The 17,169-nt window shown below is 39.2% G+C and overlaps 1 protein-coding gene across 2 annotated transcripts in view; it reads left to right on the forward strand.

Annotated features, from left to right (window-relative positions):
• The window catches only part of ITPRID1 (ITPR interacting domain containing 1), a 107,799-nt gene that overhangs the window by 38,973 nt on the left and 51,657 nt on the right, over positions 1-17,169 (forward strand). For both annotated transcript variants that reach the window (XM_081795052.1, XM_060632848.3), the window contains exons 5-9: positions 1,855-1,906; positions 4,798-4,884; positions 6,912-7,114; positions 10,216-10,790; positions 16,944-17,001. In XM_081795052.1, the coding sequence (XP_081651178.1) occupies positions 1,855-1,906; positions 4,798-4,884; positions 6,912-7,114; positions 10,216-10,790; positions 16,944-17,001 (975 nt within the window). The remainder of the gene's footprint in view (positions 1-1,854; positions 1,907-4,797; positions 4,885-6,911; positions 7,115-10,215; positions 10,791-16,943; positions 17,002-17,169) is intronic.

The following is a 17,169-nucleotide window of genomic DNA, read 5'->3' on the forward strand; positions in this document are numbered from 1 at the left end:
ATACTTGAACTAAAACCAAAAAGACCCTCCAATAGGCAAGGAATAATAGTTTCTTACTGTCCCATTAGTCTCTCAACTGCCTGGTTCCAAATGCTTGAGAGGTATGGAGTAGATTTATATTGTTCACCCCATATGACTTATGTGGCTGAGTTACATTTGTTTTGTAGGGCAGACATTCATTGCAGCCATACTCTCACTACCTTTCAAAATTGTAGTTGTGTATTCTGAGCTTAGTTAAGAACTCACTGTTCACTCACACCTCAGTGATATGCCTTGAGTCCTTATCCTTCCGAGACTGTATGTTCCTTTTCCATCCAGCAGGGTCACTGAGCCCTTGTAACAACAGATGAAAACTATAAGTGTTATCTCCATATATCAAATTTGGCATTCAGAGGCAAGTTCGTGGATACCTTGAGAACTGTTTCTAGTCTCCTCCCCAAACAAGTACTCTGGCTCCACACTGAAGAGCCCTTATTATTTCAGGCTCTTTTTTCATATGTTTCAATCATATAGGTTTGTTGTTGTTGTTTTTTTAATTTCTCCCACATGCATTATATTTCTTATGGTGAAAAACTTCACTTTCTTATGGAAGTGCTGAGTGGCAACATTTCCAGTATGTTACGTGTCACATGTTCATACTCGGGAAAGCACCCGGGAGAACCACCCTGAGAGGAAATGAGAAGGTTGGTAAACTTCTGGAAGCACCAGCCCAAGTTCTGAATGTTGCCCGGGCAGCCAGCAGCCACAGCATTACATCATCACTCCTGCTTACCATAACCACAACGCATCCTAAACGGGCCTCCGCCTCCCAATATCAGCTCTCCTATTCTGCTCTCAGCACCACTAACAAGGCAAATGGACCTTCCGCATCCTCTCTCTCCCATTAATTTGTTTGCTCAAAAATCTTCCCTGGTTTTCCAGGTAAACTCCTCTTTCTGCTTTTCAAATAAGTTACAGGACATTCTGCTGGCAGTGTGGTGTTTTGAAAAGCAACAATAGCAACAAATAAAAATAAGCTGTGATATCCTGCTGGCCACGGAAAATTTATTTAATCTCTCTGAGCCTCAATTTGGCTCTCTATTAAGGAGAGATTCATAATACCTATTTCCTTGATATGTTGTAAGAATTAAAAGAGGTGCTGCATGCAACATGCTTAGCACACTGCCTCATTCATTTATTATTTAATGTTAAATAGTAACTGTTATTGCTATAATCAATAATAAAGGTAATGATAAATTCCTGGATCTGCTACTTTTGAACGTGTGATCAAGGGCTCATTACTCAACTTCTGTGAGTCTGTTTCCTTATCTGAAAAATAAGGATAGGTCCTCAATTTTAAGAGTGTTGTGAGGATTAAGAGATACAAATGCATGGAAGATGGTCAACAAATGCTGGGTCCTTCATGTATTTTTTTTTGCCTGTCCCCACCCTTGCTCCTCGACCTTGTGGGCCATGAGAGAGTATTCCAAAATAGCCTATGATCCCTTCTGAATAGCCCTATCGCTGTGCTTTGCATTTGCTACAGACCCTCTTGGTGCATGGCAACACCTCTTTCCATCCATCAAATTTTACCCATTCTTAAAAATCCAAGATAGTATCTCCATGAAACCTTGGCCAACTACTCCATTTGCCACTGACTTCCCTCTCGACCAAGCAAGTACATTTCTTCAAGTGGTCATCACACAATTTAGCCATTCATTACATTCTGTCTTGTTCACTACAGAGATGCCTTGTACCTCATGCACATACAATCTCGGATATGGAAATCGATCCCATGTTAATTTCTCTGAGGACTAGAAAATCTCCTATGGGACAAAAGGAGATTAAGCTCATGTCCCCTTTTGTTTGTTGCAGTTTCTGTGCGTGAACAAGGGATGGTGTGCATGACCGTGACGGACTACATGAGGTAGGTGTCAGTGTCACTCTGTTCCAGTGTCTGACAGCCACAGTTTTCATAAATGAAAGGGAAGTGAGGAGCTTTCTTAACAATGCCATGGATCTTGGGATTTTGTCACTGGTTTAGCCACAGCACCTGGAACACTTTCACTAGCCTTGAGAGAAATAGAGGTTCTTTAAATGTCATGAGGCAGTGAGCACAATAAACGAACAAATGCTGGCTTGGAGGGAGGATTTAATTAAAATATATGCATAAAACACATTTGACTGTAATACGAGTGTTCAGAAGGACCTGTTCATGAAATAGTTGCATCTGTATTCTCACACTGTCAATGTTAGTCGTCACCATGCTATTTGCTGGGCAATAATACAGTTGACCTTTGAACAACACGGCTTTGAACTGTGTGGGTCCACCTATATGCAGACTTTTTTTTTAATTCAAGTATAATTAGCATACAGTGCTGGTTTCAGGTGTACAACATAAAGATTCAACAATTCCATACATTTCTCAGTGCTTGTCATGATAAGCGTACTGTTAATTCTATTTCCCCCATCCCAGCACCCACCTCCACTTTGGCAACCACCAATTTGTTCCCTGTATTAAAGAGTGTGTTGGGTTTTTTATTTAATTTGTCTTCATTAAATTAAATTAAATTTCTTTTAATTTTTAAAATTTTTCTTTGTGTTGTTTCTTAAATTACACACATGAATGAAATCATGTGGTATTTGTCTTTCTTTGGCTGATTTCACCATGCAGATTTTTTTTTTAAATACAATACAGTACTGTAAATGTGTTTTGCTTTTGATTTGCTTAATAACATTTTTTTTTCCTGTAGGCTACTTTATTGTAAGAACACAATATATTATATATAACATATAAAATATGTAATTGACTATTATCGGTAAGGTTTTCGGTGAACAGAAGGCTATAAGTAATTCTGTTTTAAGGGAGTTAAAAGTTCTATGTGGAGAGGCACCTGGGTGGATGGGTCACTTAAGTGTCCGACTCTTGATATCAGCTCAGGTCGTGATCTTACTGACATGAGATCAAACCTGAGTGTGCTGAGCATGGAGCCTGTTCTGGATTCTTTTTCTCCCCCTCTCTCTGCCCCTCCCCTATTCTCTCTCTCTCTCTCTCTCTCAAAAAACAAAGCAAAACAAACAAAAACCAAACAAACACAAAAACACAACAGAGAAATAAACGTTAAAAAAACACCAAAAGTTATTTGTGGAGTTTTGATTGTGCGGGGGGTCAGCACCCTTAACCCTCACGTTGTTCAGGGGTTAACTGTACATAAAATTTCCAATGTTAAGTAGAAAACAGTAAGATTATCTTAATATGAGAATAGAGACTAGGTCTCAAAGCAGTGCTCAACAGTGGCAGCAGCATGACCTCAGAACTTAATAGAATTGCAAATTTTCAAGCCCAATCCCAGACACTCTGAATCAGAAAATCTCAAGGTGGGGTTCAGAAATCTGTGTTTTTGCAAGCCCTTCAGGGGATTCTGAGAAATACCCTCGTGTAGGTATCCTATGCCAGTGGTATAGAAGGTGAGCTTTTTGACTTTGAGAACTCTGCTTCCATGCCTCAGCCACCCTTGCGTGTTTCAAGATAATTCCAACTAGTTGAAAACCAAATACTCAATACTATATCCCTCTGACTCCTACCAATTCACAATTTTTCTATTTGGTCGTAGTTTTTCCTTCTTAGCAGATTATTTTTGCTGCTTATAGAGTCATAGAGCCACAAAGGACCCCAGAAATCTCTCAGACAACTTTCTCATTTTGTTGAAGAGGAAAATGAAAGCCAAGGTCAGTGACTCACTCCTGCTCTCATGGCTTGATCAGAACTGTGACTATACATGGATTCTCCTGGATCCAAGGCCAGGGCAGTTTCTGGGTGGCTTTGCTGAGCATTATAAAGGAAAGTAATGCTTACAGACCCCGAATGAAACAGAAATATGGCAGGCTTAATACAAACTGAGGTGAGGCAATAAATGAAAGGATATCTTTTGCCTCTCTCCAGGGCTTCCAGCAAGTTCAACCATCTGTTAAAATCAGGGTCTTTATTATTCAGAAACATACATGTTCTCAGCCTTAACTGCTTCTCTTGCTCTCTTCTCAGAGAAGCAATTGAACAAAGAGGCAAAGGACAAAATCTGGGCAAGGACTAAGGAAAATTCAGGATAACTTGGTCTTCCAAGGAAAGTGAGATCTACATTGTATTCTTGGATAAATTCCCATTTTGTGCCAATTGGCTGTTACAACTGAGGCTCAATGAATCAGTGGTACATCAGAACAATATAAAACTGAACTATATTATAACAGGGGCTCATTCTGTTTGGAAGTGCTTTCAAATGACTTGCAACGCAGGCCCATTTAGCTAGAGTGTCATTGGTTTTTGTGGTGGGGGAGGAGCCAGTTACTGTTGCATATGGGTGGCCACAGGAGACAGCATTTAGAGATTGTTAACCATGCACTATGGAATCCGTCACCGTTATGGGAATTAATAGGGAGTCACTTCAGTAACCGCTCGCCGTACCTCTTTCATCACATAATTCTAACTTCTTTGGAAAGTTGGTGCCTAGCCGAGCTGTGTTCCTGATAGGTTCCCCAATGATTTGCCATCTGTCAAAAGTGAGACATTCTGTCACCTTTATAATGAGCACTAGCGGGCACCTAACACTTAAATTCTCACACCTTCTGTAACACAACGCTCTTGGAAACAGGAGCATCTTCTCCACTGCATGCTCTCTCTTCTCCAAAGGTGCAGCCATTAGGGATTATTAGAAATGAGGAGGAGATGCAAATGTTTGCTCTGGAAGGGAAAGATTCACAATGATCTCCCAGGGGACTATCTAAATCAACACATCTCATCATTGGTATTTTCCCCCACTGTAGATCTCTGCATCCGTTTTCAGAAACTCCCACCCTTTCTAGAGGGACCAGTTTCAACTCTTGCCATTCTACTGCAAGTATACCACAAAGGTATGTGATTTCCAGGCACTTTTCACCCAGAGAAATCATTCTGTACAGCTGTGGATTTCATGAAATTATAAATAGGCATTTGAGAAATAACCTGTTGAATGAATGGATGAGAGAATGAATAAAGGATTTCAAAACTCTGATTCACAAGAACGATGCAAAAGAGTCAAGGAGATCAAGCTAAGTATCTGCCAATGGGGAAATGGTCCAACAAACTAATGGCCCACCCATTTTATAGAATTCTATACAGTGATAAAAGGAATAGGCAGAAAGAACTATATATACTAGCTTAGAACGATCTTCAAGTCATCTTTTTGAGGGGAAAAAGTAAGATGCAGAAAGATATGCAGTAGGGTATGCTACTATTTATAGATCAAACAAGTGAAAACTATAAAGCATATATGTAATATAGAAAAATATATGGAAGTATACAGATAAATTTAGTAGGAGGGGAGTCAGGATTTGTGGGGATAATGGCCAAGGGGAAAGAAACCTTTATGTGTAATATAATGTTTTGACAATGTGAATATATTTTATGTATTTCTTACATAATTAAATGTAAACAAGAAGAGTTAATGATATTAAAAATGTTTACTGACAAATCAATCAATCAATACATTCTGAGACATGAGATTGTGAGCCTTTAGAAGGCAGAACTATGTCTTTATTCCTTTTTGCACCTTGGGTGCCTAGCAGAGGGCCTAGAACATGACAAATGTTCAATAAATATTTGTATAAATGGGCAAGATAAATATTTGTACCATGAGGACAATATGATAACAGACTAAATCTTTCATACACAAGTTAGATTTCTCCCAAGAATTTTTTTTCTCCCTCAAAACATTTTTATTTGGGGGTGTCAAGAGATTGGTATCCTCAGTTCTTCAGTTCTTTCCAATGATTAAGATATCTGAGCTGAACCATTTAAGACCCACAGTAAGAGTTTTTGGCTTATCTTTTCTTCCTTGATCGAATCAGGAGGCAAAGCCCCAGATCTCTATGTCACATAAGAAAGTGTAAACGTGATGTTGAGTAATGTGTGGTAAGTGGGCCTGCCCAGCGAGACTACAGGTGGCTGTTATTAAATGTGTGAATGGCTAAATACATGAATTGTAATTAACCCAATTTAAATGATGAAGTCATGAAAGTAAATCATCCAAACTATCTCAAATAAGCTCCTTGGTGTTGCATGTAAAGCAGAGGCAAACAGAAACCTGAAACAAAAGAACCAGGCAAACCTAGGGAAACCTCCTCAAAAGTTCTGCTTCCCATGTAATCCATGAGTTTTTAAAAAAAAGGTCAATAGCACAGTTACCAAGGAGAAGGTCAGTGATTGGGAAGTGGTAAGTATACATAAATATAATTTCCAGAGAACTGAGTTTATAATTTTAAGTGCCAAAGCTGAGTAAAATGATTTGAAGAAAGCACTTCTTATTTCTCACCCAAGTCACACACACACACACACACACACACACACACACACAAATACAGAATATATTTTAATCCGCTTTAGGGACTACAAATTATTATTTGTAAAGATCAGTCCTTGGAGTCTGCATTTAATGACACCCTCAGCAGATTTGTGTAGCTGAGGATGCCCTCAGACTGATTCTCGTTAAAAACGTTCTTTTTTGAGTTCTGCTGTTCACAGTTTTGTTTTGTTTTTGTTTTTTCTTTCACATCGCCATGAACTACCATTTCTTTGTGGTTATCAGTGCATCGCTTCTGGTTTCTGTCCCACAGTCTTCCTGCTGTCTCTAACTTAACATTTGCTTACTATGAAGTAGACAGATAAATAAACTCATTGGTCTTGCACAGAAAGTACAGCCAAGCAGTCCCTGAATGGGGTTGATGGACTATCCTTTAAGTAAGTATATGTGAGTTCTCATAAATGCACCATCTATTTGCCTATTTAGATTCCTCTTCCATTCAATTTCTAGAAGATTGGGTGTGTGAGGTGACTAGAAAAAAAAAATGGGTCTTGTTAAATGAACTGTTACTGGATAAAGATATTCATATTTTTACCACAGCATTCCTGAATGGCTGGAATTTTGGGAAAAAGATCCAGTGGAGATTCTCTTGGATCTGGGGTTTGGTGCAGATGAGCCAGACATCTGCACTCAAATCCCAGCCAGATTTCTGGATTGTGGCTCAGCAGCCAGAGGAATCAACAACCAGGTTTTTCTTGAAGCTCAGAAGCAGCGAATGGACATTGAGAACCCGGACTTGTATGGTAAGTGGGGACTGCGTGGTTTCTGAATCTCAGCAATGGGGGTGGTGGCCAGGTGAGCCACAGTATTAGGAGAGACCGTATGGGATGTATGTGTAGTGACAGTCACCCCTGTGTTGCAGTGGCTTAGACCAGAAACGTTTACATGTTGATCACTCTACACTACGCGTCTGCTGTGGCTTCATGTGCATGTTTGGGGGAAGATCTGTTGCATATGTCTTCATATGTAGTCTTGGCCCCATCACCTGGAAGTCACTGGTTGCAATGACAGAGAAAAGGTGAAAATGGAGAATCATACTTGACTCTTACCTCTTTCTGCTCAGAATTTACTCATTGATTTCATTGTCCAAAATCAGTTACATGACCACACTTAACTCCAAAGGGGTGAGAATGTGCAGTCCTACCATATGTCCAGAAGAAAAAATGCAATACCAGTGGAAAGCACTAATATATGCCATAGCCACTTACCGGGGAGGCAGAGAAACCACGAAGCTTATCACAAGTCCAAGGTGAAACCTTAATTTCCTCATCTATAAGGCTTAGAATGTTACTTATTCTACCATGAGCCGTGAGTGGTAGGTATTAAGCTGTCAGATATCCAGATTTGAGGATTAACTGTACCTAAACCTCTTAGTTATCATACATGCTGCTATTTTTCCCCAGCTGGTGGTCAATGGAATTTTCTCTAGGATGTTACTAGGACGCTCTTGGAATGTGTGCTCAAATAATTTGGGGGAAAGATGCCTTGCAGTTAAACAGGTTTATTTACTTCAGGATTTGTTTAGTATGTTGAAGTGCACTCTCAGTCTCCCAGAGAGGATGCAGTGCAGATTTTTCAAAATCATTTAAATATCAAACCCCTCTTGGAGGAGCGTTGAAGAACATCTCCTCCATGGGATAGAGTTTGCAGAATTCTAGACTGGAGAAAATGCCAAAATGCTGTTTCTGAAATAAGTTCTTTAAATAAATTCATGAAAGTCAAGTGAGATAAAGTGGTTTTCTCAAACAAATATCTTAGATTTTTCATTTTAGTCTCTGTTTCCCCCATTTTCATGTGGGTAAAATGGGTCTCAAAATTTCAGCAATGCAGTTTTTTAAAAAGAGGATGTATCCCCGAAGATGTTGTTAGGAGATGTTTCTTTACATTTTGGAAGAAATTAGTATCATTCTTTGCTGTCTCCTTCTCCAAGCCGCAGGGAGATGCAAGTTCTTTGATCAATTCTTTATTTGGAGACAATAACTCTTATCAGTATTTGAGGAGTGTTTGACTTGAGCTATAAAGTAAACATTTTATAGATGAAATTGACACACAGATTATAAAAGACCCGGGAGCTGGCCCCTGCTCCTGTGATTGTGCCCACTCATTTCCACCACTCAAAACTGTGCTAATAACACACTGTAGCCATTCTCACTCAACACTTACCACTTTTGATTCAAGAAAGCCGAGAAGGTTGAATGTAAAATAAGCAATAATAAAATTAGTTGGTTGGTCCAAAAACAGAAGGGAAAAGTATGTCTTATTCAACATCAATAAAAAAAGGCTCAAACGTGAAGGGATGAGAATCAATTGGTTCATTGTTCAATCTACCAAAGGCAAAACAAACAAACAAACCACAAAACACCCACTCACCCAACACCGTAAGACTGTTCTCTGAATTGACTTATCCAGTTAAATGGATAGATTCCTAGTCTAAGTATAAAAATCTGCTATAGGATGGATGGATGACAATCATAAAAATAGAATTATGATTCAGTCATACCCTTGGGCTCACAAAGAAAGATTTTGTTTCAGTTAAAGCTGAATTTAGAGGAAAAATGTAATCAGAATGCTTCTGAAAATATCCAGAACCCAAGAGTTCCTTTAGATATTGAAAGAATATCATAATCCTCTACGAAAAGCCCATCACATTTTTTAAAGTAGAAGGATCAGTAGTCAATGTCTTTGCCTTTCAAGCAGAGGGAGCAGGTAGATGCAAGGATGTGCTCATGGAAGAGTGGGTAGTCCTGAGGGTGCAAGCAACAGAACAGAGGATAGTATCCTTACTCACCAACGTGGCCTTTGACCTTTGCTGAGCTATGCAACCCTGCATGTTATCACTGGGGTTGAGAAAAGGTTGTGTAATAAAAACAACATGTTCTGTTTCCATCTTTTTGGTTTTATGATCTGGAGATACCAAACCTGTTCTTCACCATTTTCTTTCAAAGTGACAATGTGTCCCCAAACCTATCCACACTAGGTCTCTTCCATATGCTAATTAAGTCAATAATTGCACATTGCCTACATGCACCACCCAGAAGGACTTACAAGTTGAGGAGCTGGTTCATTTGAAAAGACAAATGGATTTTCACATTAATGACTATCTTCCCTCGGACAACTGAGGACGATAAATTGCCTTCTAGAGTCTTACATATTTATAACTCTAACTACTGTATAGCATTGTGCTTTCACAACAGATGTGAGAGATACGTAAGATGGGTATTATTACACTCATTCTCCTGATGAAGAAACTGTTTACTATGTGCTTGGCACAGACTAAGCACCATATTTCTATTAATTCATCTACTCTGACATCGCACACCCAATGATTGGTTGAACTGGGATTTGGATCCAGGCCTTCTGAGTCCATATTCCATGATCTTTGCACACTGTAGGTGACAGGACAGGTGGGGATGATGGAGGTGATGATTATGGTATCTGCCACCTAAAGCTACGGAAGAATACTCAAGTTCACCTCACATGAAAGAGCTAGCTTCACTCTTTAACCTTTAGTTTAATATACAATATTAAGATTGATCCTTGCCTATAGTTTTTATGGATTTACACATAAAAACTACAGGCATATATGAGTGTATATAGCTATGCATATTTAACTAAATATAAAAGCTATTAGCTTTCCCCAAGACACAGTGGCATCTTCTTATGTTGAGGAATCACCACCATAATAACCAGTGGCACATAGTGAGAAAAACTTAAGTTTCAAGAGTTTAAGTCCTTCCCATCTTGAAAATCACATGTGTTACCAGCCTGTTTAGTTTTTACTACATTCATGCAGCTTCATTGAAAAGACCCAGTCTAAAAATTGTGTGTTTCTTGTATCGTTCAGGTCGTTTCCGACAACTAGAGATCCTGGACCATGTAGCCAATGCCTTCTCATCTTTGCTGAATGATGTTAACATCCTGCAGAATAAAGCTGAAGAGAAATATGGAGGGGGAAATGTGCAAGGAACCTCAGTGAGTGAGGCCCAAGAACATCGAAGAAGAACGGGTGGACTTTTTAGGAGAGCTTCAAAGCAGAGTATTGCGAAGGACTGCAGCTCAGAAGTGTCAGAGTCATTGAAGATAAGGGGCAAATTTTCCATTGCCTCTGCAAAATCAGGAGAATATGGAGCAGAATTAGCAGCTGTGACAAACAACCATGACCAAAGTCATTTGTGTCCTTCAGCAGAACACTCGTCTCTCCAAGCCTGTGATGACTTGGTACCTTGTCATTCTCCCCAAGCTCTTCTGAGCAAGCAGTGGCCTCACCCATCCACGCTGGCCAAGAGGGCTCCTCCTTCCTATATGTCTGAGTGGTCAGTCAAGGACAGAACTCAGAAGGTGAACTCGATCCAAGCTAACAAGCTCAAGAGCTTCTCTCGTCTTGCAGGCAAAGTACCAGACTCCTTCGAAATGGAAGAGGTCAGTGTTGTACCTACACACTCAACTTCTAAGGGAAGTAACCATTCCCAAGGCATCTTCTGCTTTCCACCCTCAGTTAACCCCTTCACCTTTCTAAAAAATATTTTTTTAACGTTTATTTATTTTTGAGACAGAGAGAGACACAGCATGAATGGGGGAGGGGCAGAGAGAGAGGGAAACACAGAATCGGAAGCAGGCTCCAGGCTCTGAGCCATCAGCCCAGAGCCCGACGCGGGGCTCGAACTCGCGGACCGCGAGATCGTGACCTGAGCTGAAGTCGGACGCTTAACTGACTGAGCCACCCAGGCGCCCCCCCCCCCTTCACCTTTCAACCCCTCAGCTTTATATCTTATTGTTCCAAATTCCTGTTTTTAGTCTAAAACATTTAAGGTCATTCTAGCATGCTTCCATCCACTCTAACTTTCCTTGTTTCACCAATGGTCTTTGAGAGCCAGTTCAGCTACTTCCCACTCAGTGAAACTTGCCCACACATCCACTCTGTATTCTCACAGCCTTGGCAGGGAGAGCTTGTATGGCAGAGACTGTACATGTGTTTCAATGACATCTCCCCTGCTAGTCTGTTAGCTCCTTGACCACCAGGTTTTGTCCACAAGGAGATGTATCTTGGAAATATGTCCCCCGTGACACCTAATGCAAGGCCTTGGACAAAGAAGTAGGGACCCAGGTTTGGTTTTGATTTTGCAGGACTAGTATTTTATTTGTTTGTTTGCTTTGGAGTTTATCGATATTCACATAACTCGACCTCCATTTCATACATATTTATTCACAACTCTGTCTACCAAGAACTTTTAGGACCAACCTCATTCCTATGCCACTACACCTTTCTGGGGCTGGCCCCCCTTCTTCTGGTGACCACGCAGCTGTCAGCATCAGTCTCAGTCTATGCCACCATGAGTCAACTCAGGAAAAGTATGAATGCATTTGATAGTTATCTCACTGTTGGATTCTCCCTGGACTGCACCGCAGCACAGAGCCTCTTGGCATGGGTCCTGTGGCTTGGCTGAAGTTCACACATCAGTGCCCGCTTGCTTTCATGCTTTTCACCACATCTTATGCAGGCTGATCACCCTATATTTTGTTCTTAAAACACAGGAGTGAAACATGTGATGGGGAAAAGATTATACTTTTACAGACTCTTTCCTCACTTGTTGCTTCTTCACACTGCCTATTTGGTTTCCTCCCCACATCATTTATTTCCCATCTACCCAGGGTCAGAGCCCGGTAACTCCTCAAACTTCTCTTTCTTGACTGGGAGAAGGGCTAAGGAATGTCAGTAAACAAAAGATTTTTTGTCCTATATGTGCATGTATGTATATCTTCACATATTTCACAGTCTGCTCCTTCATCTTCCCCTTCACTCACTCATGCTAATTTTCACCCTCATCTAGATGACACCCTTACTTGCACTTCTCAGTCTTTTAAAAAAAATATATACACGTTTTCACACATTTCTCTATTCTTTAATATTATGACAAAGGAAGAGCAAAATTTTTTCCCTTTCATCATGTAAATCATCCAGAAGTGGGGCAGAATATTTATATGCAAATCCCAAGGTGGGACCACCTTTCTTAGAAGCCCTCTACAAGCCAGGCGCTCTGATAGTCTCTGGGGTGCAGAACCTGCCAGCAAGGGAACCTCAGTGCAATGGCAGGAGTGGGCACAGTAACACGCAGGGAGAGTAACAGCTCTACCGGTAAACTTTCATATCACTGTAGACATGTTTGGGACATCTAGGGAGCAGAAAGATAGGTTCCTTTTTTTTTAATGTTCATTTATTTTTGAGAGAGAGACAGAGACAGAGTGCGAGCGGGGGAGGGGCAGAGAGAGAGGGAGACACAGAATCCAAAGCAGGCTCCAGGCTCCAGGCTCCAAGCTCTCAGCACAGAGCCCGACGCAGGGCTCAAACTCACAAACTGTGAGATCATGACCTGAGCTGAAGTCGGATGCTTAACTGACTAAGCCATCCAGGCGCCCCAAGAAGATAGGTTCTTAAACAGCCAAGGGGCTGAGAGGATCAAGAAACTTGCAGGAAGTAAGACTTACCCATAGCCTTAAAAGAAGAAGAGGAATTAGGTGAATATGCCTATTGGTAGCCCTCCCTATCCCACAAAGATATGAAAATTGCCTCAAAATATGTAGCTGTTGATGATCCTAATATCTATGTATATATGTTTATGTGTATACATGTCTTATGTCAAAAATTATTTCAAGAACCTTAAAATATTAAAAAATAAGAACCTTAAAATATTAGTCTGAATGTAAACCAATAGCCTGCAAATATATAAAAATTATAAATGGAGAGGGGCATCTGGGTGGCTCAGTCGCTTAAACGTCCAACTTCAGCTCAGGTCATGATCTCACGGTTTGTGAGTTTAAGCCCCACATCAGGCTCTGTGCTGACAGCTCAGAGCCTGGAGCCTGCTTCTGATTCTGTGTCTCCCTCTCTCTCTGCCCCTTCCCTGCTCATGCTCTGTCTCTCTGTTTCTCAACAATAAATAAATGTTAAAAAAATTTTTTTTAATTATAAATGGAGGAAAAAAGGAGACCTTTGATCTAGTGCCCTGATTTGAAGATAAACTGAGGTAGCACTAAGAAAAATTTTCTTTTATTTCAATCTTGCAAAGATTACTTAATCACCAGAGTACTACTTACAGTAATATAAAGAATATCAAGAAAATCTGCAGTCCATTTGTCATCTGCTATATTACTTAGGATCCAAACAAGAAATTTCACCATCCCCAGCCTGTTGGGATGCCTCACAGACTCTACTGTCCCTTTACAAAGTTTTTTTATGCTTCAAGCTTGATTGACTTAGAGGAAAATAAGGTCCATTGGACACCATCTATATGTGAGAGGACAGGGAGAGATAATATTACATTCAGGATAAAAAAGATTCAGAACAGAGTGTCAGTTCTTACATGGTACACTTTCAAATATTCTTAAATAGCAATTATTCAAGGCAAAGCTCTCTGGTGGTATGTATGGAGGTGGGAAGACACTCAGGCCCCAAAATAAAATAATACAAGTTCATATGTTTTGTGTGTTTGTTTGTTTTTATTTTTTTAATGTTTATTTATCTTTGAGAGAGAGAGAGAGAGAGAGAGAGAGAGACAGAGCATGAGTGGGGAGGGGCAGAGAGAGACAGACACAGGATCCGAAGCAGGCTCCAGGCTCTGAGCTGTCAGCAAAGAGCCTGAGGTGGGGCTTGAACGCATGAACCACGAGATCATTACTTGAGCTGACGTCGTTCCCTTAACCAACTGGGCCACCCAGGTGCCCCTGTTTCTTTGTTTTTAAAATAAATTTATTTTTATTTTATTTTTTTAAGGATGTTTATTTATTTTGAGAGAGACAGAGAACAAGTGTAAGTGGGAGAGGGGCAGAGAGAGAGGTAAGACAGAATCCCAATCAGGCTCCTCACTGTGAGTGTGAAAGGCCAATCCCATGAACCATGAGATCATAATCTGAGCTGAAAGCAAGAGTCAGACACTCAACCAACTGAGCCACCCAAGTACCCCAAGCTCATATGTTTTTAGGCACATACTAGGGACTCAATAAATATTTGTGAATGATTAAATTAACATCAAAAATATTTGATAATATTAATTTAGTCTGGGTGGCATCCATAGAAAAACAGAATACTCTCTTGAACTTTATAACCAACTTTGTCCCTGGTCTTTCTTTAGTATTTGCCCAGGTTTGTGTGTGTGACAGTCTATATGTGTATCCTAGGCATAGAGCCCCCAAAATGATATAAAGGAAATTCACTACTTGAATTTTGTTTTTCTAAAACGTATACCTAAAATATTATGTCCTCATCACAGTCTGGGAGAAAAATATTTGTTTCACTCAATACCAGTGGATGAGTAAATGAAGCTTGGGTACGTTGCATCTTAAACAGGAACTAATGCCAGATTTAATAGTCATTTTTTAATGGCAAATTTAAGAATCCAATTATAAGAAATGAAAAATATGTGTGAAATTGGCAGATTTTCATGGCATTTAAAACATGAGCCAATATACTTAAATATCTAGCTATCATAATTTCAACTGTGATTGGCCAAAATTACCTCCTGATCAATCTATGATGCTCCCCTAAAGTCCTACTTACAGGCTGAATTTGACAATATTTGGCTCACTTTTCAAAACTATGATTCCAAGAAAATTGTGCATCGATTTTTTTAGTGCAGAAATCAACATACTTTTTGTTTAATTTTACTTAGTAAAACTGAGTCTGTTCCTTTCTTTTTAAATTCCCAAACATATTAAGAGAATTTAATCCTAATGAAGCATCTGCAATTGTAAAGTCAAGGTAGGATGCTTCTTTATAGCCACTATAAAACATGTTTAGTCTTCCTCTCGCTTCCATACAGAGATCCTGCTCCTAGAACTAAATGTAAGAAACATTGACCCTATTATTAAACAATGCCAATTGGCATCCTGAGTAGGTGGAAAATGTTTCCAAAGTTTATAACTGTTCCTTTATTTTTAATTAAAAAAATTATTAATAAGTTTGGCTCAGGGGAAACAACCCAGGAATACACCTGGTTTCCGTTTTAAATTGTTGAGATTTTGTTGTCTGGGGTTGTTTTTCCCTAGATGACCATGTACTTTACATCACACAAAGTGGACTTTCCTCCATGATAATAATCTCAGCAGAAGAGTTTTCTTATTATACTTGAAAATGTCCATGGTACATGTGTACAGTATACAGACAAGGTGCACGCTGGTTTGAGTTACAAAAGCAATAAAAGTAATGTTAAGAAATATGTCTAATGAACCATAAGTATAAAATAACTTTAAAGAAAACAGATGAAGGATTAAAAAGAGGGAATAAATAGTTCTTCTTACACTGCTAAGCTGTAACCTCATGGTCTTCTCTTTATTCCTGAGTTTATGGCCCTTTCTGGCCACTTGTGCTGGAATGTTTAAATGTCCTTTGATTCAGTTTTCACTATTCAGATATGAACCTAAATGGATAATATGACATGTAGAATAAGATTTATATATAAGGATATTCATCTCACCATTACTTTTATTTGCAAAATTTAGAAAACATTCCAACATTAGGAGAATCATTAAGTAAATTAATGTACCTTCAAAATATGGCCTATTGTAGTCATGAAAAATGGTGTTTTCAAAGGAATTTCACAACGTGGGGAAAGAAGCTCTCCTTCTAAGTTTTGAGTGAAAATTTTTGATTACACAACGATGTCCAAAAACATCATATTAAAAGGGAAACCTGCAAAAATGAACTCTAAAATATCAACAGGAACTGTTTTCTTACCTTCTTTAACTTTTTTTATTCATCAAGTTTCTGTAGTACTCTATCTTATTACTTTTCAAGAAATTTTTTTTTTTTTTTTTTTTTTTTTTTTTTTGAGAGAGAGAGAGAAAGAGCACAGGAGCAGGGAGGAGCAGAGGGAGAGAGAGAATTTCAAGTTCAGGTGTCATCTCATAAAACCCTGAGATCATGACCTGAGCTGAAATCAAGAGCCAGATGTTTAATGGACTGAGTCACCCAGGCACCCTTAAAAGAAATATTTATTATTTTGTTTTACCCATAATTTTATTCTCAGTAGAGTAGTATTTATTAATTTCTGAAAAGAACTTGAACGATAAATTCTGCTCTATCAATTTGGAAAACAAATTTTCTTTGAGCTATCTAAGCTCTGTATAGCAACTGAGTTGTGAATTTTCTGAATTGCTTTCCATAAATTTACCAAGTCATAAATAAATCCCTCAGAGAAATAAAATTAAATGTAGGAAATAACTCTCATTCTCCAAGTATATTTAAAGCTCTTTAGGAGCAAAAAAAAAAATCTAGAATAATATTATTATTATTATTTCAGTCTCGCTCAAATGCCACATCTTCCAGACAGGGTCTCTATTCCTCCCACCTGGAAGTGATTCCCCCATTTCCCTCTCCTGATCTTTAGTTCTTTGAATCTTTATCCCGAGTGCTTGTACCATGCCACCTGCCTGCCCCCCAGTGTAAGCTCTTTGAGTTTAGAAATCATGGTTAATCCTCTTAGCGGTAGCCAGTAGGCACTCATTATATGTTGATTAAATAAATAAAGTGAATTCGTTATGAAACATTTCTAATGAGATTGATGTATTTTGGTGTCTCAGGTCCAGAGCTTTGAGGAAGAGACGGGTAATCCTCTTGACATGACTTCAGGAATTGCAGGTAAGAATTTCTCCAGGTGTCCAATTTCATCGATGGTCTTTCAGAGAGAAACTGTAAATAACTAGCACTCAACTTTCTCAATATGTAGAACTTAAATTATCTTCAGGAGATATCATAGCCACCACTACGGCCATTTACTACCACCACTATTTCCACCTACTACTATTA

Source organism: Panthera onca, chromosome A2, assembly GCF_046562875.1.
Source record: "Panthera onca isolate mPanOnc1 chromosome A2, mPanOnc1 haplotype 2, whole genome shotgun sequence".
In the NCBI taxonomy this organism is placed as follows: domain Eukaryota; kingdom Metazoa; phylum Chordata; class Mammalia; order Carnivora; family Felidae; genus Panthera; species Panthera onca.